Raw genomic sequence first — 27581 nt, 5'->3', positions numbered from 1 at the left:
TTCTGTCAATAACTCTGTTCTGCCTGCAATGGTCTAAAACCTCTCCATTAAGTCTTTACCATCTTTTGGATCTCATTGCCACTTCCTCGACCACACCTTCCCTTCAATGAAGTACTTTTCATTACATGTCTGAACTCATTCTGTGCAGGTTAAGGTCGATCAGGTAACTATTTCTGAGCCTCTGATAATGGTGCAGCAAATGGAGGCTACCGGGGTGTGCAGCATTGCAGCACTCTGAGCGATTCTTCCAGCCTCCCGATTCATAGCCAGCTCAGACCAACTTTTTGCCAGCGGTCCTTCTGGCGGGCGGGAGCATGATCTTAGAGGATCATGCACGAGGAAAATCCCTGTTTTGGAGCCTACAGCATGGGTTGGCAACAGGAAGTTGCGCCGACGGTACTTCACCGAGGAATCTCCTGCCGGACAGGACCTGGGTGGCAGATAGGTGGTACTTGAGGAATCTTGAAAAAAAAAATTTCCGGGTGGAACCTTGGCGGCGTTGGGTGGAACTCTGACCAAGTTCGGGCCCTTAGTCCCCTAGTTTTAGTTTCCCCCATGAGTGGAACTCATCATCATAGGCAGTCCCTCGGAATCAAGGAAGACTTGCTTCCACTCTAAAAATGTGTCCTTAGGTGGCTGAACAGTCCAATACGAAAACCACAGTCCCTGTCACAGGTGGGACAGATCCATCATCATCATAGACAGTCTCTCGGAGTCGAGGAAGACTTGCTTCCACTCTTAACATGAGCTTAGGTGGATGTACAGTCCAATATGAGAACCACAGTCTGTCACAGGTGGGACAGTCATTGAGGGAAGGGATGGGTGGGATTGGTTTGCTGCGCGCTCTTTCTGATTTCTGCATGCTCTCGGTGAAGAGACTCGAGGTGCTCAGCGCCCTCCCAGATGCACCACCTCCTCCACTTAGGGCGGTCTTTGGCCAGGGACTCCCAGGTGTCAGTGTGATGTTGCACTTTATCAGGGAAGCTTTGAGGGTGTTCTTGTAACATTTCCGCTGCCCCCCCTTGGCTCATTTGCTGTGAAGGAGTTCTGAGTAGAGCGCTTGCTTTGGGAGTCTTGTGTCTGGCATGCGAACAATGTGGCCTGCCCAGCGGAGCTGATCAAGTGTAGTCAGTGCTTCAATGCTGGGGATGTTAGCCTGGTCGAGGACGCTAACGTTGGTACGTCTGTCATCGGATTTGCAGGATCTTGTGGCGACATCGTTGGTGGTATTTCTTCAGGGACTTGAGGTGACTACTGTACATGGTCCATGTCTCTGAGCCGTACAGGAGGGCGGGTATTACTACAGTCATGTACACCATGAGCTTGGTGGAAAATTTGAGGGTCTGGTCTTCACTCTTTTCCTCAGGCAGCCGAAGGCTGTACTGACGGACTGTACTCTCTGCATCCACCTTGTCGAGCCCTCTCATTATCTTATATGTTTCATTAAGATCACCTCTCATTCTTCTGAACTCCAATGCGTATCGGCCCAACCTATCTTCATAAGTCAACCCCCTCATCTCTGGAATCAACCTTCTCTGAACAGCCTCCAATGCAAGTATATCTTTCCTTAACTACGGAGACCAAAACTGTATGCAGTACTCCAGGTGTGGCCTCACCAATACCCTGTACAGTTGTAGCAGGACTTCTCTGCTTTTATACTGTATCCCCCTTGCAATAAAGGCCAACATTCCATTTGACTTCCTGATTACTTGCTGTACCTGCATACTAACTCTGTGTTTCATGCACAAGGACCCCCAGGTCCTTCTGTACTGCAGCACTTTGCAATTTTTCTCCATTTAAATTATAATTTGCTTTTCTATTTTTTCTGCCAAAGTGGATAATCTCACATTTTCCCACATTATATTCCATCTGCCAATTTTTTGCCCACTCACTTAGCCTATGTCCTTTTGCAGATTTTTTGTGTCCTCCTCATACATTGCTTTTCCACCCATCTTTGTATCCTCAGCAAACGTAGCTACATTACACTCGGTCCCTTCATCCAAGTCATTAATATAGATTGTAAATAGTTGAGGGCCCAGCACTGATCCCTGGGACACCCCACTAGTTACTATTTGCCAACCGGAAAATTACCCATTTATCCTGACTCTCTGTTTTCTGTTAGTTAGCCAATCCTCTATCCATGCTAATATATTACCCCAACCCCGTGATCTTTTATCTTATGCAGTACCCTTTTATGTGGCACATTATCAAATGCCTTTCAGAAATCCAAATGCATCACATCCACTGGTTCCCCCTTATCCACCCAGCTCGTTACATCCTCAAAGAACTCCAGCAAATTCATCAAACATGATTTCCCTTTCATAAAACCATCCTGACTCTGCTTGATTGAATTATGCTTTTCCAAATGTGCTGCTACTGCTTCCTTAATAATGGACTCCAGCATTTCCCAACGACAGATGTTATGATAACTGGTTTATAGTTTCCTGCTTTTTGCCTCCTTTTTTAAGTAGGGGCGTTACATTTACGGTTTTCAAATCCGCTGGGACCACCCCAGAATCCAAGGAATTTTGGTAGATTACAATCAATGCATCCACTATCTCTGCACCCATTTCTTTTAAGACCCTAGGATGTAAGCCATCAGATCCCAGGGACTAGTTCACCTTTAGTCCCATTATTTTACTGAGTACTACTTCTTTAGGGCCCAAGTTTCGGGCCGTGCCGACCTGGACGCCCGTTTTTCGCGCCTAAAAAAAACTCACCTATTCTCCGGCTCCCTGCAGGTCCTCTGGAGCTGGGCGCAGCGCAGCATGAGCTGTGGGGGGTGGAGCCAGGTCCCTGCGCTGAAAACAGTGCTGGGACCTCTGCACATGCGCGCTACAGTGGGCGCGCATATGCAGTAGCTCCAGGCGCCCAAAACTGTGGGAGGGGCCCGAAGCACGCAGCCCCTAGCCCTGGCCGAATGGCCTCACTGGGGCTGCGTGGATACGGCTGCCTCCCATGCCCAGCTCCCTCCCGACTGGACTTGACTCCAGCTCCCCCACCCCCCCCATCCGATCTCCGCTCTCTCCCCCCCCGCCCCGACCTCCGCCCCCCCGGCGACCCGACCTCCCCCCCCCCGCTCCATCCGCACCCACCCCGCGCCCCCCCGACCTCCGTGACTCCCCCACCTCTGCGACACCCCCCCCCGATCTCTGCAACCCCTCCCCCGGGATCCGACGCCACCTACCTGTAAATCCAGCCCGAAGTCTTGGGCCCGGACCGTTCTCTCTCTCTCCTCTCCTTCCCTCCCTCCCCTCTCCTTCCCTCCCTCCCCTCCCCTCTCCTCCCTCCTTCCCCTTCTCCCCCCCACCCCCCTCTACCTCCCCCCTCCCATCCCTGTCAGAAACACAGACACTGACAGACAGAGAGTGAGAGACACACACACAGACAGACAGAGAGATAGAGACACTGACAGAGACACACTGGGGGGGCATCCCAGCATGCTGTTGGAGGGCTCCCGGTGCTGCAGTCGGTAAGTAGAAAATGTTTTATTTATTGATTTTTAAATTTTTTAAAAACTTTTTATTAATTTTTTTTGATTGATTTATTGGTTGATTTATTGATGTATTTATTATTGATGATGGCTCTTTATTTGTAAAACTGAAGTGTTTAATGTTTGTAAACTTCCCTTTAAACCCCCCGTGCCCCCCCCCCCCCCATTCCCTACGCCTGATTTGTAACCTACGCCTGATTTTCTAAGTGTAGACAAGGTTTTTCTGAGCGGACAAAAATCTACACTTACTCCATTCTAAGTTAGTTTGGAGTATGTTTTCACTGCCTAAACTTTCAAAATGGGTGTAAGTGGCCGGACACTTTTGGAAAAAAAAAATCTGTTCCAAATTGAAACTGTTCTAACTGACTAGAACTGGAGCAAACTAAATGCTGAGAATTGCAATTTCTAAGATACTCCATTCTAAACCAGTTGCTCCAAAAAAACAGGAGCAACTCAGGCCGAAACTTGGCCATTAGTGATAGTGATTGTATTAAGTTCCTCCCTCCCTATAGCCCCTTGATTATCCACTATTGGGATGTTTTTACTGTCTTCTACCATGAAGACCGATACAAAATATTTGTTCAACATCTCTGCCATTTCCCTGTTCTCCCATTATTAATTCCCCAATCTCATCCTCTAGGGGACCAACATTTACTTTTGCCACTCTTCTCCTTTTATGTACCTGTAGCAGTACGATAGTAATTTATGAGGTGGAAACTAAAACGAAGGGGGATCATGCATCTTTAATGGGATCACACTGCGGATGGGTCTAATGTCAGTTTCACAACTGTAGTAGGACAATATTCACTTTTGTATTTGTAATGTATTTGAATCAAATGTTATCACAATAATTCATCTGGAAATCATTTGGAGTTCTTATCCCACTGTCCCCCTCCCCCAAACTTCTCCTTAATTATGAATTTGTCTTTATCAGCAATGGCCTTTCTTCTTTTCTACCCCAATTGCCCTTCGTAAATTTGTATTTGAATCTGCACGCAGACCAAAATGGTGGATTGATGATTAAATAGCTTTAATTTCCAAGAGTGGAAAAATAAGTAAAAATTCCCCAATGAAACCACATTGTATAAAACCCGATTATTCAACTTTATTAACATCAAGACTTTTCCAATGATGATATCATTTATCAACAAATAGAAAACAGACTGTGTATACAACAGAGTAACCCCTACAGCACTATGCATACACAAGGTAAAAATGAGCGCGTTGCAAACAATTTAACCTCTTCAAATCAGGTTACAGTCAATATCATTCTGACTAATTGATTATATTTGGCATTCATCCACCACCTTCCCCAATTCCACACCCGGTCTCCCTACTGCATTAGCTCCATAGAATTACAGAAGATTATACCATCACAGAACGTCAACCCACCATAATAGCTCACTGGAAAATTCAGGCTATTTGTAAGGGAACGTTTGGCAGTCTTGACTCCCACAGAATAGTCAATGTGAAACAGAGACCAATTGGTCTGATTGGTGAGGAACAACTGTTGTTGCTCCCAGCTCTTCTCTGGGTAGGTGATTGAAGGTTTGTAGCAAGGTGTGTTGCAGTGTTTACATCAAGTTGGTTGCGATCCAGTTTAAATTTATCTCCAATAGATTGAACAGAATATTGGGTATTGAGTACTTTTTCTCACTTTTTAAAATTTTTATTTTTTTTAAACAAGGAAAGGATCAAATCGGTTATATTAAGAAACTGTACAAAACCAAAATGCATCCTTGTTTTTTTTTATTAAATTCATCTAACAGCACCAGGCTCCTGCTTTATTCAGTATTAATAGTTTTGTATTGTACAGTATCTGAAGAGAAGACACTTTCATATAAGAGATTAAACTTCAGTTCGATTTGTCTATCCCTAGGAGTAGATACAGCAGCTATTATCAGAACAGTGGTTAAGATTCCAGTCACCAGGATTAAATGCAGAACTGCACTAAAATGGGCAGCTCTGCTGCAAACATAAAGAACCCTTAAAATCAGCAAAAAGGAGAATATAAAAACTTAACCAATTATAATAAAATAAAAAATTGCATTTACAGCATAAGGAATTCTGTTTTGCCATTAAGCAAAACAATTTAGCTTCAGAAAAAAAATACCAATTTTAATAAAAAGATTTATAAAACTGTAAATGGCTCCCCAGTTAAAACCCAAAAGTAAATTTGTGTGTTGTACTTGAGCTAAAATTATAATTAAAAAAGGAAATCCCATGCAGAGTGGAGAGGATTTGTGATGCGTGAATTATTATCCCATTGGTTTGAAATTAAAACAAATCAACTTAGTTCCTGATCAGTCCAAGAATCATGATAGAATTTCTGAGTTGCTGATATCATTACATCCTTGACAACTCGCTGCACAGGATAACTGAACAATGATTTGATTTGATATGGCTCAAAAAATCATTTTCTGGGTCCTGAAAGTCACAAGTTCTGATTGGGTGATTGAAGTTACGTTGCATAGTGATCAAAGCTTCCGAGATACTCCAGCGCTGCTCGGTAACACAACTGGTACTGGTCCTGTGGACAGAGACACAGTGGTGTTCAATAAAATATCTCAGTTTACCACACTGAATGTGCTATCCATTAAAAATTGAATTCAAAAAGTGGATTAAATATTTATACAAATTAAACAGAATTCCATAAATTACAAGACAAATTATTTTCATTCCTTATAGTGGAGCACTCGCTTACGAGTATAGAGGTGAATACACTAGTGTATGATATACAATGGAGTTGAAATATGATGGCCAAACACCTCCAGAGAGAGGTGAAAGTCATATTACATAACTCTGGGTAATACTGGAGTAAAGCCTGCTCCGTGCTTATAATAGCACTAACTAAAATTCAATAACGAAGCAGCACAGCTCTGAAATTCCGCAGGGTTTTATCAGCCTCCCATTGTCACTCCAGTAGAACTCCCAAGGAAATTATGCAAATGACCATTTCCAGCCTTTTTAAACTCATGGAATAAATCAAAGACTCAATGAGCACCACAGATAACCAAGGTCCTTCAGTCAGTTTTTATTGCTGATTTAAAAACCTCGGTTTTGGCAGGTGTTTTTCAGATTTAATTTTTAGCAACAAAAATCAGAGGATAAAAGTTAAGCGCCAAAAAAAGGGTAATTTCTGTGAAAATGAGTAAAACCACAGTAGCATAACATTTAAGTTATTTATGCTAAAATTATATTTATAGTATGTGCTATGAATAGTATATCGTAATCATTGCATGAGGTGTATCCATTTTCATAGTTGTAGTGATCTTCAACATGCATCCTGATAACAAAAATCAGGTGCGAAGCTGTATTAAGACATTTCAGAGCTTCTTTCCTCTCAAATTTAGGAGGAAATCAGATTTTACTAGTTCATTAATCCCCCAAAAATCCAGATATCAGTGAAAATTGATAATTTTTTTAAAGCTCCCTGCAGATTATCATGTGGACAGGCAGAATGAGGGTCAATTTTCCGGGACCAACTATGGATGCCTGAATAACTTATGGATTCTGCATGTTGGGGAAGTAACTAGAACTGAAATGATACAAGTTTGTTCGAAATTTTAGCAGAAATAAAACGGTTTTCTGCAAAAAAAAAAGTGTCATGGTACCTTCAATTCATGTTGTATGAACATTCTTACCCAATGTGAGGATACAATAATCTTCAGAAAATATATAGACGCTCGACAGGTCTCAAATGACACAATGTAACAATCCTTGATATATCAACTCTGCTCAGCATCAAAAACTAGTCCCTGGATGAAATTCGCCTTGGGCGGTAGCGCAAAACCAGTGACAATGCATTGGCAGCGGGTTTAAATAAGAGTGCAAACCAGGTTGCTGATATCCTATTACCTGTTTTATGCTACTGCCCAAGATACATTTCACCCCCTTCATCTGAAGGATGTGACAGGTAATGATCCCAGAAAAAGGCCCAGTGATTGCCTGCAGCACAATTCGTGATCAGAGAGACCACTGGATTTCCCACTGTCTCTGACAACCAGGTAGGTGGACTGCTTGAGCTGAAGATTTCTACAGCAACCTCACCAATATGACTGCGATTAAATGGCAAACAGCAAGCCACATTGATACTTATATAGCCAGCTGTGATTATTAAAGAACATAAGAAATAGGAGCAGGAGTAGGCCATACAGCCCCTCGAGGCTGCTCTGCCATTCAATAAGATCATGGCTGATCTTCGACCTCAACCCCTCTTACCAGCCCTATCCCCACATCCATAATTGTAGTAGTTGGTTCTTTGAAGCCATTTAGCAATTTGATGACCTTCAAGGACCTGTGCATCACAGTCTCAGGGCTGGAAATTTCCTAGCCTTGTGCCTGTTTTTATGGTGATATTTTGCCGTTTTTGGCGGAAAACGGTGATCTGCTAATTTGGCCAAAGTCTTGTGCCGGCGGTTTTGAAATACCACTGAAAAGCAGACTGTTGGCGTACAAGACTAAAAAACTGCTATAGTTTTTAATTGTTTTTTTGGTGCACCCGCATTCTGGGTGAAAAAAACTGCCCGAGAAAAACCTGCGTTGCAGTCCCAGAAACAGCAGTAAGTATGAAAACCTGCAAAAAAGGTAAGTTATTAAATTTTCTATTTTTTAATTCTTTTTCAGCGATTCGCTGGTTAAGTTTCTTGTGATTTTTTATTTTTTGACTTTTTTTTTTGTGTTTCCCCCCCTCCCAAGGCCCGTCTTTTAGCGGCCCTGGACTAAAGTTGACGAGGACCGCGATTTCCGCCGCGAATCCCTGTGCAACGTCAATTTTTACCGCTGGCCGCATTTTGTGATGAATGGCGGTGTATTTAATTTTAAAAATGGCAGTGTGATTAGTGGTATTTTTGGTCAAAAATGCCAAAAAAATACCCCTATGGCCAAAAAATGAATTTTTAGCCCTCAGATTTTATTTTGAAAATGCTATCTTAAGCTTCTGTAAGATAACATTTTCTTAAGGCATTTTACATTGTGCATTTCTACTCGCTTAATTAAGAAATGATTAAATACCCCACCTCTGTCTGAACCATGGCGGGCCTCTGTGTTCGTAAGGTCTTCACCGTTTGAAACATGTCCACAACTCCCTCGTACCTCATCCGTTCCAGCACAATGCTGAGAGTAATGAACACTCCAGTCCGCCCCACACCAGCACTGGAAGACAGGAGAAACTTTTATCAGATTTTTGCACAGCTATACATTTCAGAGCTTTGTTGAATTTATTCTGTTGCAGTTACTATAAGTGTCTCTGTGATGGAAAAACACTGTTGAAAGAAAATGCATGCAACACATAATGGAAATTTATTTGGTTGTGATAAATTTATGCAACCATGCAACCAATTTTATCACCAATGTGAAAAGCACCGTCTGCTTGTTCATCCTTACCTGCAGTGTACAGTGATAGGTCCATCCTGCCCAAACTGTTCCTTAGTCTTGTGTACTTGACCAATGAAATCAATGAATCCCTCTCCTGTTTTTGGCACTCCTTGTTCAGGCCAGTCAGTGAACTGGAACTGTCGGATTGTTCGAGACTGACCATCCTACGTTAAAAACAAAAGTATATATTTGAAAACTGTCAGCATAAATATTGACGAGGCCACATTTTAATTTAAATTGTCTCCAACATACAATGAGAATAATGAAAACAAATACTGGGTTTCCCCCAGAGAACATAGCTCAAGTAAGGCTAAAGGGAGGGGGAGAGGAGAGGGAGGGAGGGGGAGAGGAGAGGGAGGGAGGGAGGAGAGGAGAGGGAGGGAGGGAGGGAGGGAGGAGAGGAGAGGGAGGGAGGGGGAGAGGAGAGGGAGGGGGAGAGGAGAGGGAGGGAGGGGGAGAGGAGAGGAGAGGGAGGGAGGGAGAGAGGGGAGGGAGGGAGAGAGGGGAGGGAGGGAGAGAGGAGAGGGAGGGAGAGAGGAGAGGGAGGGAGGAGAGGGAGAGGAGAGGGAGGAAGGAGAGGAAAGGGGAGGGAGGAGAGAGAGGGGGAGAGGGAGGAGGAGAGGAGAGGGAGGGGGAGAGAGGGAGGGGGAGAGATGGAGGGGGAGAGGGAGGAGGAGAGGGGGGAGAGGGAGGAGGAGAGAGGGAGGGAGGGGAGAGGAGAGAGGGGGGAGTGGGGGAGAGGGGAGGGGGGGGGGGGGAGGGGGAGGGGGGGGGGGAGGGGGAGAGGGAGGAGGCTCAACGGGCCCGGCTGACGTGAAGAAGCCGGGCCCAAGACTTCAGGCGGGGCCCACCCCCAGCAAGATGCCGGGCGGGCGGGCCCCGCCGAAGGAAGAGGGAGGGGAGCAGAGCGGAGCGGACTGGAGTTAAAGGTAGGGGAAGCCGAAGTTGGGGGGCGGGGGTCGTCGGAGCAGGAGCTGGGGGGGGGTCGTCGCAGCGGATGGGGGGTCATCGGAGCGGGAGGTCGTCGGAGTGGGAGCTGGGGGGGGGGTCGTCGGAGCGGGAGGGGTCGTCGGAGCGGGAGTTGTCGGAGTGGGAGCGGGAGCTGGGGGTCGCGGAGCGGGGGGGGGTCGTCGGAGCGGGGGGGGGGGGGAGCTGGGGGGTCGTCGGAGCGTCGTCGGAGGGTGGGGAGCTGGGTTGGACGTCGGACGAGAGCTTGGGGGGGGGGGGGGGGGGGGGGGGAGGTCCGGAGCGGGAGCTGGGGGGGGTTGAGAGAGCCAGCTGGAGCCAGAACAGGAGCTGGAGGAGGGAGGTGCAGCCTGATCCTCGCAGACCCAGTGAGCCCATTTGGCCAGGGCTAGGGGCTGCGTGCTTCGGGCCCCTCCCACACAGTTTCGGGCACCTGGAGCTACTGCACACCTGTGCAGAGGTCCCGGCACTGATTTCGGCGCAGGGACTTGGCTCCGCCCCCCCCACAGCTCGTGCTGCGCTGCTCCGAGCTCCAAAGGGCCTGCAGGGAGCTGGAGAATCTGCAGGTATTTTTTAGGCGCACTTTCGGGGGCGAAAAACGGGCGTCCAGGTCGGGGCTGCGCCATTCTAGGCGTGGCCTGAAACTTGGACTCTTTGAATGAGCTATCCAATCAGAGCCATTCCCCTGCTCTTTCACCATAGCCTTGCAATTTTTCCCCTTTCAAGATGTATGGAAGATACTACTTAAGTGCTTGCATTTACTCAAGGACCTTAAACTTTAATCTTTGTTATTGATTTAAAAATGTATATTTTTCCAGTTTTTAAATTTAATAATTGAAAACCAGAAGAAAATCAGGGGAAAAATTAGAGCCCAAAAAGCAGGGTAATTTGAGACACTCAGAAAAGTATTTTTTAATTTTTACATCACCAAACTTCAAGAAAACAACTAAAAGGACCAACAAGGCATCATTATGCTAAATGACAGCCCACAATTATTTACACCACTCAGACACCATTTAAGACCTCAATGCCAGTTCGAAAAGTAATATAAGTTTTCATAGTCACAAGATACTGTCAAGCTATTTCAGTAGTAAATTACTTATGTCATTTGTGAATGGACTGTTCACTGCAAAATGTTGACAGCTAAAATTAATGTTGAAAATAATATTGTCACCATAGTATTGTGACGCGCCAATACTTCTAAAGCCTGACTGAAATATGCTAAAATTTCATTTTGCAGTATGTGCTATGAATAGTATATTGTGATCATTGCATGCTGTGTATCCATTTTGATGATAACATAAGAACATAAGAAATAGGAGCAGGAGTCGGCCATTTGGCCCCTCGAGCCTGAGTTCATGGCTGATCTGATCTTGGCCACTTTCCTGCCCGCTCCCCATAATCTTCGACTCCCCTATTGTTTAAAAATCTGTCTATATCCACCTTAAATACATTCAATGACCCAGCCTCAACAGCTCTCTGAGGTAGAGAATTCCAAAGATCCACGACCCTCAGAAGAAATTCCCCCTCATATCCATTTTAAATGTGCCACCCCTTATTCTGAAACTATGCCCCCTAGTTCTAGAATCCCCCACGAGGGGAAACATCCTCTGTGCATCTACCTTGTCAAGCCCCCTCAGAATCTTATTCATTTCAATAAGATCACCTCTCATTCTTCTAAACTCCAATGAGTATAGACCTAACCTGCTCAACCCTTCTTCATAAGACAAACCCTTCATCTCAGGAATCAACCTCATGAACCTTCTTTGAACTGCCTCCAATGCAAGTATATCCCTCCTTAAATAAGGAGACCAAAACTGTACACTGTACTCCAGGTGTACTGTGCCTTGTACAGTTGTAGCAAGACTTCCCTACTTTTATACTCCATCCCCCTTGCAATAAAGCCTAACATTCCATTTGCCTTCCTAATTATTTGCTGTACCTGCATACTAATGTTTTCTGTTTCATGTACAAGGACCCCCAGCAAGATCCCTCTGTACCACAGCATTTTGTAGTTTCTCCCCATTTAAATAATAATTTGCTTTTTTATTCTTCCTACCAAAGTGGATAACTTCACATTTTCCACATTATACTCCATCTGCCAACATTTTGACCACTCACTTAGCCTATCTATATCCCTTTGCAGATTCTTTAATGTCCTCTTCACAACTTGCTTTCCCACCTATCTTTGTATCAGCAAATTTAGCTACATTACACTCGGTCCCTTCATCCAAGTAATTAATATAGATTGTAAATAGTTGAGGCCCCAGCACTGATCCCTGTGGCACCCCACTGGTTACAGTAATGATAACGCAATGGCCCGGAATTTGAGGTCAGCAGCAAAGCAAAGTTCGCTTCGCACAAGGATATCGCAATCCCAATGTCGAGAACTTCAGGTTTTCCGACCTTCAATTCAAATCAATGGAAGAAATGGGAATTCCCTTGTCCAAGTTGCTGTGATGTCAACAGGCTGTCTAAGCAGCCAATCAAAAGGCACAATTATCAGAGACAGTGAACAAGGAAGTGAGTAAGCTCTTGAAATTCTAACTTAAAAAAAATGGTAGAACTGGCAAAAGAAAGTTTGGGGCTCTTACATGACGAAAAGGCAAACCTGAAATAAAGATGGACACATTTTTTTAAAAGTTTTTTTTTAAGTTTCTTCATTTTAATTTTTATTAAAATGGACAAATTTCACACTGCACAAAATTAAAATCAATGGTACAAGCCATTAACACTCGTTTAGCAGTAATAACGCTGGCAAAACCCCAGTTACACCTAATCTGTTCGTGTCTGACGTTTTGTGGTGAATTTAACAGCGTACTTACTGTGGAAAAGCCGAGATTTTCAACAGTTTCCCTGATTTGGCTATTACACAGATTGCCGGCTCTGTGGTGGGGGGGGGATGCAGTCACAATGCAGCCTGTTTCGGAGCTGTCAATGACAGACCGCAACTTCAGGATTTCCACATGCGCCAAATTCTGAAGTTTCAGTCAGTTTCACAGATGGAATGACAGGGAACACTGCCAGTTCGCTGTCTTCCCGACTGCAAATTCTGGGCCATTAAAACAAAAAGCAAAACACTGCAGATGCTGGAAAACTGAAATAAAAACAGAGAAAGTCGGAAACAGTTAGCACCTCTCTCAGCTGGACCTGCTGAATGTTTCCAGCCTTTTCCGTTAACAATAGTATATTTGTAGTGATTATTAAGTCTCTTCAACATGTATCCTGACATTATAAACGCGACACGCACATATATCTGGACCTGATATTTTAGTAAGAAAACAAGGGGAAATTATGGAGTTTTCCCCCTCAAATTATGGAGGATATCAGATTTTGCAACAACCAAAAAAAACACAGGAATTTCAGTGAATATTGGTAAAAGTTGATTGTGAAGGTCAATACCCATACTACAGGCAGCACTTAATCAGTTCAGTGTAATAAACATCTCAGTGAGGTTGCTGCGGGATCGTTGTGTGAATTCTCAATGCACGAAAGACAAGAGGATTCCGAAACATGTCAACATATCGACTGCACTTAGCTGAACAAATGACCAATGAGGCTTTCTGCCTCATTTTAGGGTCCTTGCATTATTCCTTAGCCAATAGCACAGAAAGATGACCTCTTCCAGTGCCGGGAAGAATTGTGAGACAGAAGTTTAAGACTTTATGCAAATATAACACCGCTATCCAAGAAAGGAGGGAGAGAGAAAATAAGAAATTACAACCCGTTAGCCAGATATCAGTCATTGGGAAAATACTGGAATCCATGATTAAGGAAGTGGTATCAGGGCACTTAGAAAATCATAACATGATTAGGCAGAGTCAACATGGTTTTATGAAAGGGAAATTGTGTTTGAGAAATTTATTAAGAGTTTTTGAAAATGTAGCAGGGTAAAAGGGAACCAGTGGATGTAGTATATTTCGATTTCCACAAAGCATTCGCTAAGGTGCCATATAAAAGGTTATTACACAAGATATTGGCTCATGGGTTTCGGGGTACTTTGGTAGTATGGATAGAGGATTGGTTAACGGACAGAAAACAGAGTAGGAATAAACGGGTCTTTTTCAGGTTGGCAGGCTGGAACTAGTGGGGTGCCGCAAGGATCAATGCTGGGGCCTCAGTTATTTGCAATCTATATTAATGACCTAGATGAAGGGACCGAGTGTAATGTATCCAAATTTGCTGATGATACAAAGCTAGGTGGGACAGTAAGTTGTGAGGAGAACACAAAGGGGCCAAAATTGCCCTCCGCCCTAAACGGGGTGCACCTACCGTTATTTAAGAATATGTCAATTTTCAGGTCTTAGTTGATTCTTTTCCGTTGGAGCAGTGTTGCTGTTGTCAGCGAGGCGGAAGTGCCGGTGGATCGGAGCGGCCGTCGCTTCGAGTCATCAGCATGTTGCTGATGACGTCGGCATGATGTGGACATGCCACGTCGTGCTGAAGCGTCACAACGTCCCTCCCCTTCAAGGCCGCGCTGAACTCTACAGCCACTTTAATGGCAAATGGTGGGCCACCAGGGAGGGTTTTGGCCAGGCCAGCGGCCCTGTACCCAAGAGGGGTTGCCCGGCTGCCAGTCGGTGGCTTGGCCGAATCCGTGGCCGTCATTTTCAGGCCGACCTCGGAGTCGGCTGTCAATTAAAATAAAATGGCAGCCGCGGCAGAGCTCCCTCCCCTTTACGGGTGAACGTACCGCCAAGGCACACACTGCTTCCCGCAGGGGAAAGCTGTCAGGGGCACTGACCAGTGGCCGATCTGCTCCCGTGGGGAAATCCTGTGGGGCAATTTCCTGCGCGGGGCAGAAAGGTCTCCTTATCTAAGGATGGATATTCCAGCCTTGGAGGCAGTGCAACAAAGGTTCATTAGATTGATTCCTGGGATGAGAGGTCTGTCCTATGATGAGAGATTATGTAGAATGGGCCTATACTCTCTGGAGTTTAGAAGAATGAGAGGTGATCTCATACAAGATTCTGAAGGGGATTGATGGGGTAGATGGTGAGAGGTTGTTTTCCCTGGCTGGAGTGTTTAGAACTAAGGGGCATAGTCTTAGGATAAGGGGTAGGCCATTTAAGACCGAGATGAGAAGGAATTTCTTCACTCAGAGGTTGTGAATCTTTGGATGCTGTGGATGCTGAGTCTTTGAGTATATTCAAAGCTGAGATAGATAGATTTTTGGACTCTAGGGGAATCAAGGGATATGGAAATCGGGCAGGAAAGTGAAGTTGAGGTCAATGATCAGCCATGATCTTATTGAGGGGCCGTATGGCCTACTCCTGCTCCTATTTCTTACGTGCTTATGTTTATCATCTGTGATCTCCCTGCATCATATAGCATCCTTAGCATGATGGCAATTCAGCTTCACCTTTGGCTGGCATATAACGAACAGCAGTTTTCATGTCCTTAACCCTCCTCTCCTATGGGAATACAACTTGCCCTCCACTGGGCATCTACTCCTGATTGTATGGGTGAGATCAAGAACTTACTGAGGAATATTAGGCACAAGTCCACACCCAACTCCATTGTACGATGACATTTTTAAGTTACCATTCACTGGCATCTTCCAGGAATGTCTTTGCTAACATAGTAAGTAATGTAACTGCAGTTTCATCTGAGAGCATAAACATTATTAGTAGCATGCACACTTAAAAACATTAATACGGCTTTCACCACACTTACCCTGGCATCTGTTACTTTGAACTCTCGCAGGATGTACTGTGGCATGCTGTATTCAGCCATGGGGTCTACCACAAAGTATTGATACCGGGCAGAGCGCTCTGCTGGCCAGTACTGGTGACACTTTTCCTAGTGAGAATAAAATGTCAAATCAGCAACATTGAGCACAACACACAGGAAGCTCTTTACATACGACATCTCCAAACAAATTATTTTCAAACAGGTGGCATTTCACACCTCATTTACTGTGACTAAAGCTGTATTTAACATTTCATCTTCTGATTGACCCAATGTGTCTCAGGTTCAGTGGAGCATTATACTGCTTTAATACCTTTCAGTTCTGAGATAACAAGCAATCTGTCCTTGCAAGTAATGCAAAAGCACACAAAAGTAATATGCACCTCTTTTTGGAACAAACTATTCAAGAAAGTCGATCACATTCATGTCACAATGAGGCCACGATAACTGCAAACATTTCAGCTCCTGAGATAACTGTAACTGATGTTCTGCAGAGAGTGACTGATCTACGATTAACAGATATTGGAGGCTCGCTACAAACAAAAGCAATAATTTGTAGAAAGTCTTAGTTTGGCCAGATAATCATTATTCCTCTAAAGTTTCGAGCTGTCCCCTCCTTTATTCCTCCACCAGCCTCCATCCCCCCCAAAACATCCATGTTGGTCAAATGAGACAGGTTGTCAATCCTGGGCCTAATACTTGTAATCACAGCATTGTGAATGGAGTATCTTAGCTATTAACTAGCATATGGATAGCAAACTACTTTCCTTGTAGATCGTTTTATTGTACAGTTGGGAGTATGATTGATGAGCGTTACTTACTCGACCCATTTCCCGCAGTTTTGTGAGCATTACTACAATTGTGGAATTGTGCTCCCACAACATACGCCAGAAATCTTCTGTAGTCTCTGCCAGGGGTCCCTGTGTGGCAATATATGCCTTCTGCTGCCTGTTTATTGAGGAAACAGAGGTAGGTTTCAAAAACACATGACGCACATTCTTCATCCCAGTTGTCATTTATCAATAGCAGCCCATAAAGTGAGGAATTTGCTCCTTCTCCCAGCATGCTGTTCTGACATTGCCCATAGGAGCAAGGAGGGGGTGCTGTGATAGTCCAGTCATTACAATGTAAAAGAATCCAAGATGAATGAAGCAATTAAAGGAGAATTCTATGTAAAACTCTTTACAATCGCAAAGATTTACATACAATAATAAAAAATATCAGCTATTTTACTGAAGGCCTGAATGTATTTATTAAATAACTTAAAAAAGGTTGATATTGTTTCCTGGTAACACAAACCTATCATATAAAATTAACCTGCTAGTAGGAAAAATAAAACAGCCAATCAAAACTGACCAGTAATAATTTAAAGTATCCATGTGATTATCAAAAGTGAGGTGAATTACAGGTTGAACCTCTCTTATCCGGGATTCTCTTATCCGGCACCACTCCCGGCTGCCGGGTGCCGAGAGTCCCGGGTCTTGGCACGGCGTATATAGTGGAGTGGGGGGCGGAGCTACAGCCCTGTGTTGAAAACAATGTCGGCAGCTGTCCGCATGCGCAGTGGAGTCTGCACGCATGTTCCTTGCCCTCCCAGCGCGTCCTGCAGGCTGTGAGTAGGCCCCGATGCTTGCCACCCCTATCCCTGGTCGAATGGTCTCCCGCGCCGGCTGGGACGGGCCCAGTGTGGATCTCTCTCTCCCCCCTTCACCAATGCCACTGTGGATCTCTCTTCCCCCACACCTTCACCGATGCCGCCCTCCCGCGTTCAAAGATGCTGCGTTGCCGCCCCTATCACAGGCCGAATGGCCTCCCGCACAGGTCGGAGGCTGCCAAGTTTAGTTGAAGGTAGGATTTACTTCAGTTCTTTATTTGTTAATTGAATTTTTAACTTCTTATTTTTTATTTGTTAATTAATTGCTTATTATTTTTTGGACTTTGTTTAGTGCTTTGTAAGTCTTGATGGAGGTCCTCTCAGCTTCCATGAATTTTTTAATTTGTTATTGAATGCTTTGTAAATCTTGGTGCTTTAAATGTACTAACCTGCGCCGATTTCTTAACTGTCCGCAAGGTTTTTCAGAGCTGGCCACATACGCTGACCTAAGTCGATTTGGAATAAGTTTTAGCTGGCCAAAGTGGCATAAATGGCCAAAACTGGCGTAAGTGGCTGGGAACGTCCACTTTTGAAAAAAACTCAACTAAAAAAAATCATACCCGAGTTACTCTGGAGCAAGCTTATTGGGGAAAGTGGTGTTTTTTTTAAACTCACGCCAGAAAAACCAACTTACTCCAAAAAAAATTGGAGCAAGTCATGGCCAAAATTGAGCCCTATGCTCCCTAGTTTTAGTTTCCCCTATAAGGTGATTAAGAAGGCATACGGAATACTTACCTTTATTAACCAAGGCATAGAATACAAGAGTAGGGAGATTATGCTTGAACTGTATAAAACACTAGTTAGGCCACAGTTAGAGTACTGCGTGCAGTTCTGATCATCACACTATAGGAAATATGCGATTGCACTAGAGAGGGTACAGAGGAGATTTACGAGGATACTGCCTGGACTGGAGACCTTATTGAGGTGTATAAAATGATGAGGGGCCTTAGATAGAGTGGATAGGACGGACCTATTTCCCTTATCGGGGGGGGGGGGTCAAGAACCAGGGGGCATAGATTTAAAGTAATTGGCAAGAGGTTTAGGGGGGATTTGAGGGGCAATTTTTTCACCTGGAGGGTGGTGGGTGTCTGGAACTCACTGCCTGAAAGGGTGGTAGAGGTAGAAACCCTCATCACATTTCATGGCTAGAAATTCGCCGACTTTGAGACCGTTTATTGGGCGATATTTCACCGTATTTGGCGAAAAACGGTTGGCAGGAATTTCGGTGATGTTTCGCAGCAGTGGTTTTCAAATACCGATGGAGAGAGGAGCGCCACCTTGCAAGACCCGAAATAGCGTTTTTGCCAAACATTTGGCCTTCTGCGCACCCGGATTTTGTACAAAAAATACCGACATGTAAAAAGCTGCGTTGCAGAACTTGGAATAGTGGTAAGTATGAAAGACCTGCAAAAATGGTAAATTAATGTTTTTACTTTTTAATTCTTTTTCAGTGATTCGATAGATAACTGTCTTGTAAATGTTTTGTGAATTTTTTTTTCCAATTTATTTTGTTGGTATTTTTCCACTCTCCCAAGGCCCAACTCGCAGTGGTATCGGCCTCGCACTAAAGTTGGCGAGGATTGCGGTTTGCGCCACGAATCCTCGTGCAATGCTGATTTTTACCGCTGCGCAAATTACAGCTTGAATTTCCGGCCTGATAGCGATAGCAAAAACGGTAATTTTGGCGAAAAAATACTGTTTTCGCTGAGAACCGAATTTCTAGCCCAACAAGTACTTGGATGTACACTTGAAGTGCCGTAACCTACAGGGCTACGGACCAAGTGCTGAAAAGTGGGATAAGGCTGGATAGTTTTTTGTTGGCCGCGCGAACACGATGGGCTGAAATGGCCTCCTTCTGTGCTGTAAATTTCTATGATTCTATGAATTACTAAATTAGAAATCAGAGTTTCCATTTAATTAAGTAGCACAGCAAGGCTCACAGCAAGTGGCTTTGCCTGGTAACAGATCATATTCAAAAATCAAGGCAACGGCAGTTAGGTTATACAGAAAGAAATTATGTATTATTAACTTCATCTTTAATTAGAACAGATCTGATGCACTAGTATTAAGTAATTCACCCTCTAATTTTCTCTCTCCCTATGTTGGAAAAACAACGAATCATCTTGCAATGTATCTCTTGAAATGACCCAACTAAGATCAAAATCCTTCTAGTTAAGAAACTGTGAACCTATACTGTATCTACTGCTCATGTAGGTGCACCAACACCATCAACACGCTACATTTTTAATAAACAATTTCACATTCATTTTTAAATAAATCAGTCCATCTTAAGTTGTAACATTTAGAATCTTACTCCAGAGAAGGATACACACTGCTTCCTCCCAAACAGGAGCTGCTGCATTCACTCACGTTAACTTTATTTCTAATCATAGACTGCAAATTTCAAAAGCAGTGTATCAATTTAAAAAGAGGTATCGCACAAGTAAACTCAGGTCTTACAAAGCATTGACTACAGACATTAGCAGTTTCCAATAATACGTAGGATACAAATTTGTACTCAAAAACAAAGAAGCCTTGAATGTTACAAGCTTAAAATCAGATTAAAATATATTTTAATAGTTATCCTCCGCCCAACAACAAAAGATGAAAGCAAGACTCTAGATCTTAAAATAAATATATTTAATATGTTGTCCTGAAGACATTACAAAAAGCGATGATGATGATAGAACAAGTTTACTTGGTTCAAAATCCATACACTACTACTCCACCAGATGGAGCCAGTGCTCTACAAAAGACACTCCTATCTGACCAACATCCACCTCGGCAGTAATTCTCCTTCCTGGTAATGGTGCATAATTAATCTGTTTTGCAAGATAGGAACTTCAAATTATTATAACATGGCTTTTGGTATATTTCTGTGATCGTTGTAGTAACTAAAAAGGTCATAACATACCTGATTTCTGTTATCTATGTAATTAAGGCTCAGATATCAAGTCTAGCTTACATTAAAATTCACAACAAACTGATTAAACTTGGGAGCTAAAATTGCACAACTTTAAGAATTCAAAAAGGTGTAACATAGGATTTATTTAATTGTTTTGGGGAAAGAACCTTATTGCTTCAGGGTGTCAGAATAATGAATATAGATTTTTAAAAAAACACACGCCAAGCAGTGCAGGCATCCAGTACGGAACTCTCAGTTGTCATGTTTTCTTTGTCAAACTCTCTTGACAATAAATAGCACTTGAATGAAAGCTTCCTTTTATTTATTGTACTGTACACTCCTGTGGTTCTGCAAATGTGTAAACATCTCCAATTTAACAGAGTATTGATAGCTATAGAACTAGGACTGTGCTATGAAGATACATACAGCTGATATTATATAATGAGCATGACCTGTGCAACACCTACTGTACGATATATCTGTATTGTAACAAATTGTCTTGCTTGACTCTGGTTTCTTCTGTACCGATCAATATAAATCCACACCGATACATTGTAGACAAGACGTGAAAGTAAATTGCTGCAAATCTCCAGAACTATACCTCTGCGGGGTCGGCACTATTGTTCCATTCACAGATAAGCAGAATACAGTTGGACAATATTAGTATAGCTTTTGCAACGTGTACATTTTCCTGGCCCGTAAACAGAGGCTGTTTATTCATCTATTCAAAATCTTTAAGCCTGTGGGGGTTACCATCAAGTAATAAATTATTGTATTTGAACATTTTGTTCTTAAAAGTTAAAAAAATGTTACCAGCATCCTCAACTGTTACCTTGCAGAAAATAATGCTGGACTGTGTGCCTTGAAACTTGAACACAGAAGTTAGACTGACACCAGTGCAATACTGAAGAGGTGCTGCACTGTCAGAGGTACCATCTTTCAGAAGAGACTTTAAAACAGAGACCCCATCTGCTCTCCTAAGAACATAAGAAATAGAGGCCACCTGCCCCCTTGAGCCTGCTCCGCCATTTAATAAGATCATGGCTGATCTAATCATGGACTCAGCTCCACTTCCCTGCCCACTCCCCATAATCCTTTATTCCCGTATTGCTCAAATATCTATCTCCACCAGGTGGATGTAAATGACATTATTCGAAGAAGAGTAAGATTTCTCCCGATGTCCAGGCCAACATTTATCCCTCAACCAAAATCACTACAACAGATTATTTGATCATTTATTTTATTGCTATTAGTGGGACCTGCCCACTATTGGCTGCATTGATTCCCTACAACAGTGACTACACTTCAAAAGTGCTTCATTGGCTACAAAGCACTTTGGAACATCTTGAGGTGGTAAAAGGCACTATATTAATGCAATTTCTTTCCTTCGTATAAGAGGGAAGATATTTTGAAGGTAATAGAAAATATTGAACATTTGGTATGGAATACATATGGTCATTGCTTTAACTGCAGCTTTACATGGGGAAAATATAGTACCTGTATCCATCGATGAAGCTGGCATTGATGTAATCAGAGCCCTCAACCCCTCGGATTGGCTGCAGGCAGACTCGAGTCGACTCATATGGCATGATGTTAACAAGTCGGTTCTTAAACTTGTTACATGGGAGATTGGCACTGATGAATCGTGAGGTATGTGCTTTGGAGTTTGCCAAGCGCTGCAAATAAGCAATGAACTAGGTTAGCCCAACAAATTTAGATGGGCTTGTATTTACAGCACAGAAACAGGCCATCCGGCCAAACCAGGCTATATTGGTGTTAATGCGCCACACCAGTTACCAAAGCATTTCTGGTTACATATAAGCCTACGAAAAAATATAAAAATCCAACAATGTATCTGGGAGTAAATTACAAGGCTATTGATCATAGAAATATAAAATATTACAACAGAGGGGTTGCAAAAGCGGAAATTAGAAATATCCAGACTTAATCCCATATGCCGAGATAGCCAAGTCTCAATTGATGCTACATCATTCAGGGTTCCCACAACTGACTGCTACCCAGTGACTGCTACAGGAATTCCATGTGTGTCTATGCATTTATATGTATGTATGCATGCAGACAAGCAAGATGAGGGTAAGATTGGCTGTGATAGTTATTCAGTAAACAGGCATCCATCATTCACTGTCCAAGCTGATGTGTGAAGTACTGGAAGGACATCATAATATCAGCAGGGGTTGTGGAGGGGGGGGCAGCAGGGGTTGGTTGAAAGTAAGGGAAAATTCAGATGGAAAGTTCAAATGAAAATGGAGTCTTGAGGGTAAAATTTAAAAGTGATCAATTATTAACTGAATCCTGAAACTGAATTACAGCACATTACAGGTGCCCTGAATTATAACAAAAACATTAAATAACAAAGAGAATTCAATGTTCTTGCATTATATTAAGTGCAATAAGGTAAGAGTTAACTGAAATAATGGAGGATGATAGTCATTTCTGATTTTTATGATGTTGGGTGTAAAGGTATACAATTTCACACAACAGGAGCTCTAGAATTTTAAGGGTTATTCCAGTGGCATTTTTCACAATGTAATTATTTCAATCAAAAATATGGATAGACAACTTTCTTTTAGACAACTTAATACCCAGAAGTTCCAACTACAGGCTTCTAGTAACTAGAGTCGAACATGAATATGTAGGCAAGTCCCCCAACCCGAGTGCTCACTCAAGGCATCAACACACACACCAACTTGTAAAACTTGACCAACAGCTCCAAAAAAAAGCTGACAACTCAAATGCAGTCATGAATATAGGTAGGTCTATTACACCGAAAAATACTTGCTGTCAGAGTGAAACATGTATTGTTGGCATATATGCATCAACAACAAAGGTTGCCACCTTAATCTGTAAAAGTTCTCTTAACATTTGTGATTTTAATTACTAGTCTCTTCAGTCATTAACCAAGAACACCAAGCAGGTTATGAGAAAAACTATTGCAGCGTTACACAGTATTTACAGTTCAGAAACAGGCTATTCAGCACAACAGGTCCATGCCCTGTTTATGCTCCACACGGGCCTCCTCCCACCCCTCTTCATCTAATCATCCTCCATCAACATATCCTTCTATTCCCTTCTCCCCTTAAATGCATCCATGCTATTCACCTCAACTACTCCTTGTGGTAGCCAATTCCACATTCTGACCACTGTCTGGGTAAAGAAGTTTCTCCTGAATTCTTCAACTCTTTGCTCGACACTTGATCAAGGAAACATTGCACCGACTCTCCACATTGCTCTAAGCTTCCATTACAGCATTATTCATCCTTATTAGCAACTTGTATGATTTTGTTTTAAAGTTTACTGACTCCTCCTAAATGAAATCCCAGCTGCACAACCTTTGTTTATATTTAGCCTTTCTTTCCTCATCTTTGCTGTTTCTGTCAACGGTCACTTGTACAGTGTGACATTCAAAAATATATATGGCTAAATTTTTCATGTTAAGATGGTATATATTTTATTAGCTAGATTAGCTGCCGACTACTGAAAGTAGTTGAACCTTCATTATCAGAGAACTCTCCCTATGTTTAAAAAGGGTCTTCCAGGCTGCCATTCTTACGGAGCCCTGACAATTTTACATTCAGCTTGCTGCAGTCTGCGTAAAACATGTATTTTGGAAACCAGCAGCGCAAATAACTGCTCGGCACTAATTTAAAGGGGCTTTTAGATTTACTAGACTAGGATGTTGCCAGAGTTAGAAAAAACAGGGCTGTATTTAGTGGAGCAGAAAAAATTGAGAGGATCTCTGACAAGTGTTAAAAGTTTTGAATGGTTGTGGGATGTGAAGTATGTAAGATTATCGCAAATGTTCGTGAATTACTAACAAGAGTGCATAAATTTAGGATTTGCACTAGAAGCATAAAGATGGAGCTTAAGACATTAATTATGTAGAGGGTTATTCGAATATGGACTACTTTACCACGACTGTAAGCGGAGTCAATTGCTACAATTCAAGGTGAATTAGTATGTGAAGAATACAAATGTTATAAATGGGGAAGAGAGAGATATATGGATAAGGATAGATAGTTCCAAACTAGCATAAACAGAGGCATTAAATAGTCACCTTCTGTACTGATATTTCTGATGCTAGGGTAACTTTTGTTGTTTGAATTAATTTTAAAATACAAAGCAGCACAACATGTTCAGCACTGACACAAGCACGGTAATGTGTAGGATGCAGGTTCAAAAATCTACTCTGTTGCTTTCTTGCTCTCAGTCATGTTGCTATAGGGACATGCAAAGAAAGGAGGTTGTGTGGATGGAGGGAGGAGATAATCACAGAATGAATGAATCACCACCAGGTCATTTCTAGCTCAAGCACTAGAATTAAAGTGAGAAAGGGGAAACATCAAAAGGGATGCAAATTAGGAAATATCAAATACTTAATATTCTCAACGTATTTTAATGATTTCTGTCAAGACAAGATGAAGATTCATTTAATTGCAAGTTGAAGCAATCACACTAAATATAATGTCAATGTATGAAACTTGTATGCTGGCTGCAGCACTGACCTTGAATTCCAGCTCCATGGCCGTAACCGTCTCTGCTGGTGGAACCTGGGCGAGTTTCTGTATGTGGGCAAAGAGACTTCTTGCTGCAACTTCTGTATTTCCACATGTTGCTGCCTCGAGGAGGGCCTCATGAATGAAGATATACTGATCTTCTGTCTGCACCATGTAATTTCGCTGTGCTCTCATGCAGGTGACATGACCATAGATATCAACTGTCTTCTCATGTTTAATTCGTTCTAGCATGGCATCGATCACAACAAAGCAGCCAGTTCGACCCACGCCAGCGCTGTGCCGAAGGAAAACACAGCCACCATGAAATATTACATCATCTATGGCAAGTATGGTTGTTCTCATTCTTTTAAAAAAGTTCAACCTCCATAATCAAAAAAAACTGCAACTGCTTTAAATGTTAGTCTTGGCTCAATGGTCGCGCTCACCCCTCTAAGAAAGAGGCCCTGAATTCGCGGCCGATATGACGGCATACTCTCAGGGCACGCCACCTTTGAAACTGACTGCATGTTCGGGATTTCCACATGCGCTTACAATCTGTCAAGTTCCGGCTGCACATCGGCTTCGCGGCTTCTCATTCAAATCAACGTGCTGCCGAAAAGTTGGGCTAATTGCCCACCAATTGTGCATTAATTACCGTGAAAATTATTACATCTGGTGCAGGAGCCTGTTGCACAGCGTATGGGGAGGGGAATAAGAAAATGGTATTAATGTTGAGCTAGGTTTATGCTATAGCCCATAACAATGAGGCACTGGTTCATGTCTGAGCGGTGACAAACTGTGAAAGAAACTTTCAGTTGTTCGAGTTTGAAAACAGGGTCAGACATTTAAACTCTTGATTTTAGAGTATCTATAATGATGTCAGTTTTTGTCTGTCTTGCGGAGGAGGTTGGGAGCACGTGGTCCGGACCTCGCAACCAATCAGGGTGGGGAGCGATGGCGCGATGCTGGGTCTGCTCCAATTAGGAGGCGGTAGTTAATGCGGCGAGGCCAATGGGCATAGGCACAGGGCGGAAGTGGCGGGTGGGAGAGAGAGAAAAAGAGTGGGAGGGGGAGAGAGCGAGAGAGAGAGAGAGACGGGGATGGGGGGGGGGGGAAAGAGAGAGGGGGGGTGAGGGGAGTGTAAGGGAGTAGAGAAAAGGAGGGGGAGGGAGCGGAAGGGAGGGGAGGGAAGTGAAGGGGAGCGAGGGAGGGGAGAGCGGGTGGCAGGGAGGGGAGAGGGGGTTGGGAGGGGTGAGAGGGGTGAGAGGGTTGGGAGGGGTGAGAGAGGGTTGGGAGGGGTGAGAGGGTCGGGAAGGGTGAGAGGGTCGGGAAGGGTGAGAGGGTCGGGAAGGGTGAGAGGGTCGGGAAGGGTGAGAGGGTCGGGAAGGGTGAGAGGGTCGGGAAGGGTGAGAGGGTCGGGAAGGGTGAGAGGGTCGGGAAGGGTGAGAGGGTCGGGAAGGGTGAGAGGGTCGGGAAGGGTGAGAGGGTCGGGACGGGTGAGAGGGTCGGGACGGGTGAGAGGGTCGGGACGGGTGAGAGGGTCGGGACGGGTGAGAAGGTCGGGACGGGTGAGAGGGTCGGGACGGGTGAGAGGGTCGGGACGGGTGAGAGGGTCGGGAGGCTTGGGAGGGAGAGGGGGCTTTGGAGGGAGAGGGGGCTTTGGAGGGAGAGAGGGCTTGGGAGGGAGAGAGGGCTTGGGAGGGAGAGAGGGCTTGGGAGGGAGAGAGGGCTTGGGAGGGAGAGAGGACTTGGGAGGGAGAGAGGACTTGGGAGGGAGAGAGGACTTGGGAGGGAGAGAGGACTTGGGAGGGAGAGAGGACTTGGGAGGGAGAGAGGACTTGGGAGGGAGAGAGGACTTGGGAGGGAGAGAGGACTTGGGAGGGAGAGAGGACTTGGGAGGGAGAGAGGACTTGGGAGGGAGAGAGGACTTGGGAGGGAGAAAGGGCTTGGGAGGGAGAGAGGGCTTGGGAGGGAGAGAGGGCTTGGGAGGGAGAGAGGGCTTGGGAGGGAGAGAGGGCTTGGGAGGGAGAGAGGGCTTGGGAGGGAGGGGGAGAGAGGGCTTTGGAGGGAGGGGGAGAGAGGGCTTGGGAGGGAGGGGGAGAGAGAGCATGGGAGGGAGGGGGAGAGAGAGCATGGGAGGGAGGGGGAGAGAGCGTGGGAGGGAGGGGGAGAGAGAGCGTGGGAGGGAGGGGGAGAGAGAGCGTGGGAGGGAGGGGGAGAGCGTGGGAGGGAGGGGGAGAGCGTGGGAGGGAGGGGGAGAGAGTGCGTGGGAGGGAGGGGGGGAGAGGGAGCATGGGAGGGAGGGGGAGAGAGAGCATGGGAGGGAGGGGGAGAGAGAGCATGGGAGGGAGGGGGAGAGAGAGAGAGGGCGGGAGGGGGAGAGAGAAAGAGGGCGGGAGGGGGAGAGAGAGGGGGCGGGAGGGGGAGAGAGAGAGTGGGCGGGAGGGGCAGAGAGAGAGGGCAGGAGGGGGAGTGAGGGTGAGAGGGAGAGAGGGAGAGGGAGAGATGGAGGGAGAGGGAGAGATGGAGTGGGAGGGAGAAAGATAGGAAGGAAAGAGAGAGAGGGGAGGGATGGAGAGGGGAGGGAGGGAGTGTGAGAGAGAGAGGGTGGGTGGGAAGGAGAGAGGGAGAAAGTGAGGGAGAGTGAAAGATGGAGTGAGAGGGTAAGAGGGAGGGAGGAAGAGAGGGAGGGAGGAAGAAAGGGAGGGAGGGAGGGAGAGGGAGAGAGGTCGAGAGGTCATCAGTGTTGATTCTATAGACGAAGAAGATGATAACAGACTAAACAATTATTGTTGCAATTTGATCGCAAATGTTTTGCGGGTCTCTGCTAGTTTAAAGTAATCAAAAGTTAGTTTGTCTAATAGAGGAGAAACAAATTGATAGAACTATAAGATTGTAATTATAGGTTTATGTTGTCATGGCCAAGAGTTAAAGCCGAGAGCTGTTAATTTCAGCTGCAGCTTTAGATAAAAAGCATCCGAA

The 27581-nt window shown here is 44.4% G+C and overlaps 1 protein-coding gene across 7 annotated transcripts in view; it reads right to left on the bottom strand.

Moving 5' to 3' along the window:
- Positions 1–5227: 5227 nt before the first annotated feature.
- ptprfa (protein tyrosine phosphatase receptor type Fa) overlaps positions 5228–27581 on the bottom strand; it is a 589458-nt gene continuing 567104 nt past the window's right edge. For all 7 annotated transcript variants that reach the window (XM_070886687.1, XM_070886691.1, XM_070886688.1 and 4 more), the window contains 7 exons: positions 24609–24894; positions 21583–21761; positions 16348–16474; positions 15512–15637; positions 8879–9033; positions 8512–8647; positions 5228–6023 (listed from right to left, as the gene is read on the bottom strand). In XM_070886687.1, coding sequence (XP_070742788.1) covers positions 5955–6023; positions 8512–8647; positions 8879–9033; positions 15512–15637; positions 16348–16474; positions 21583–21761; positions 24609–24894 — 1078 coding nt within the window. In that variant the 3' untranslated portion in view covers positions 5228–5954. The remainder of the gene's footprint in view (positions 6024–8511; positions 8648–8878; positions 9034–15511; positions 15638–16347; positions 16475–21582; positions 21762–24608; positions 24895–27581) is intronic.

Source organism: Pristiophorus japonicus, chromosome 8 (genome assembly GCF_044704955.1).
Source record: "Pristiophorus japonicus isolate sPriJap1 chromosome 8, sPriJap1.hap1, whole genome shotgun sequence".
NCBI lineage: Eukaryota > Metazoa > Chordata > Chondrichthyes > Pristiophoridae > Pristiophorus > Pristiophorus japonicus.
Note: the sequence above shows the minus strand (reverse complement) of the source record. Positions and strands in the feature narration are given on the sequence as shown.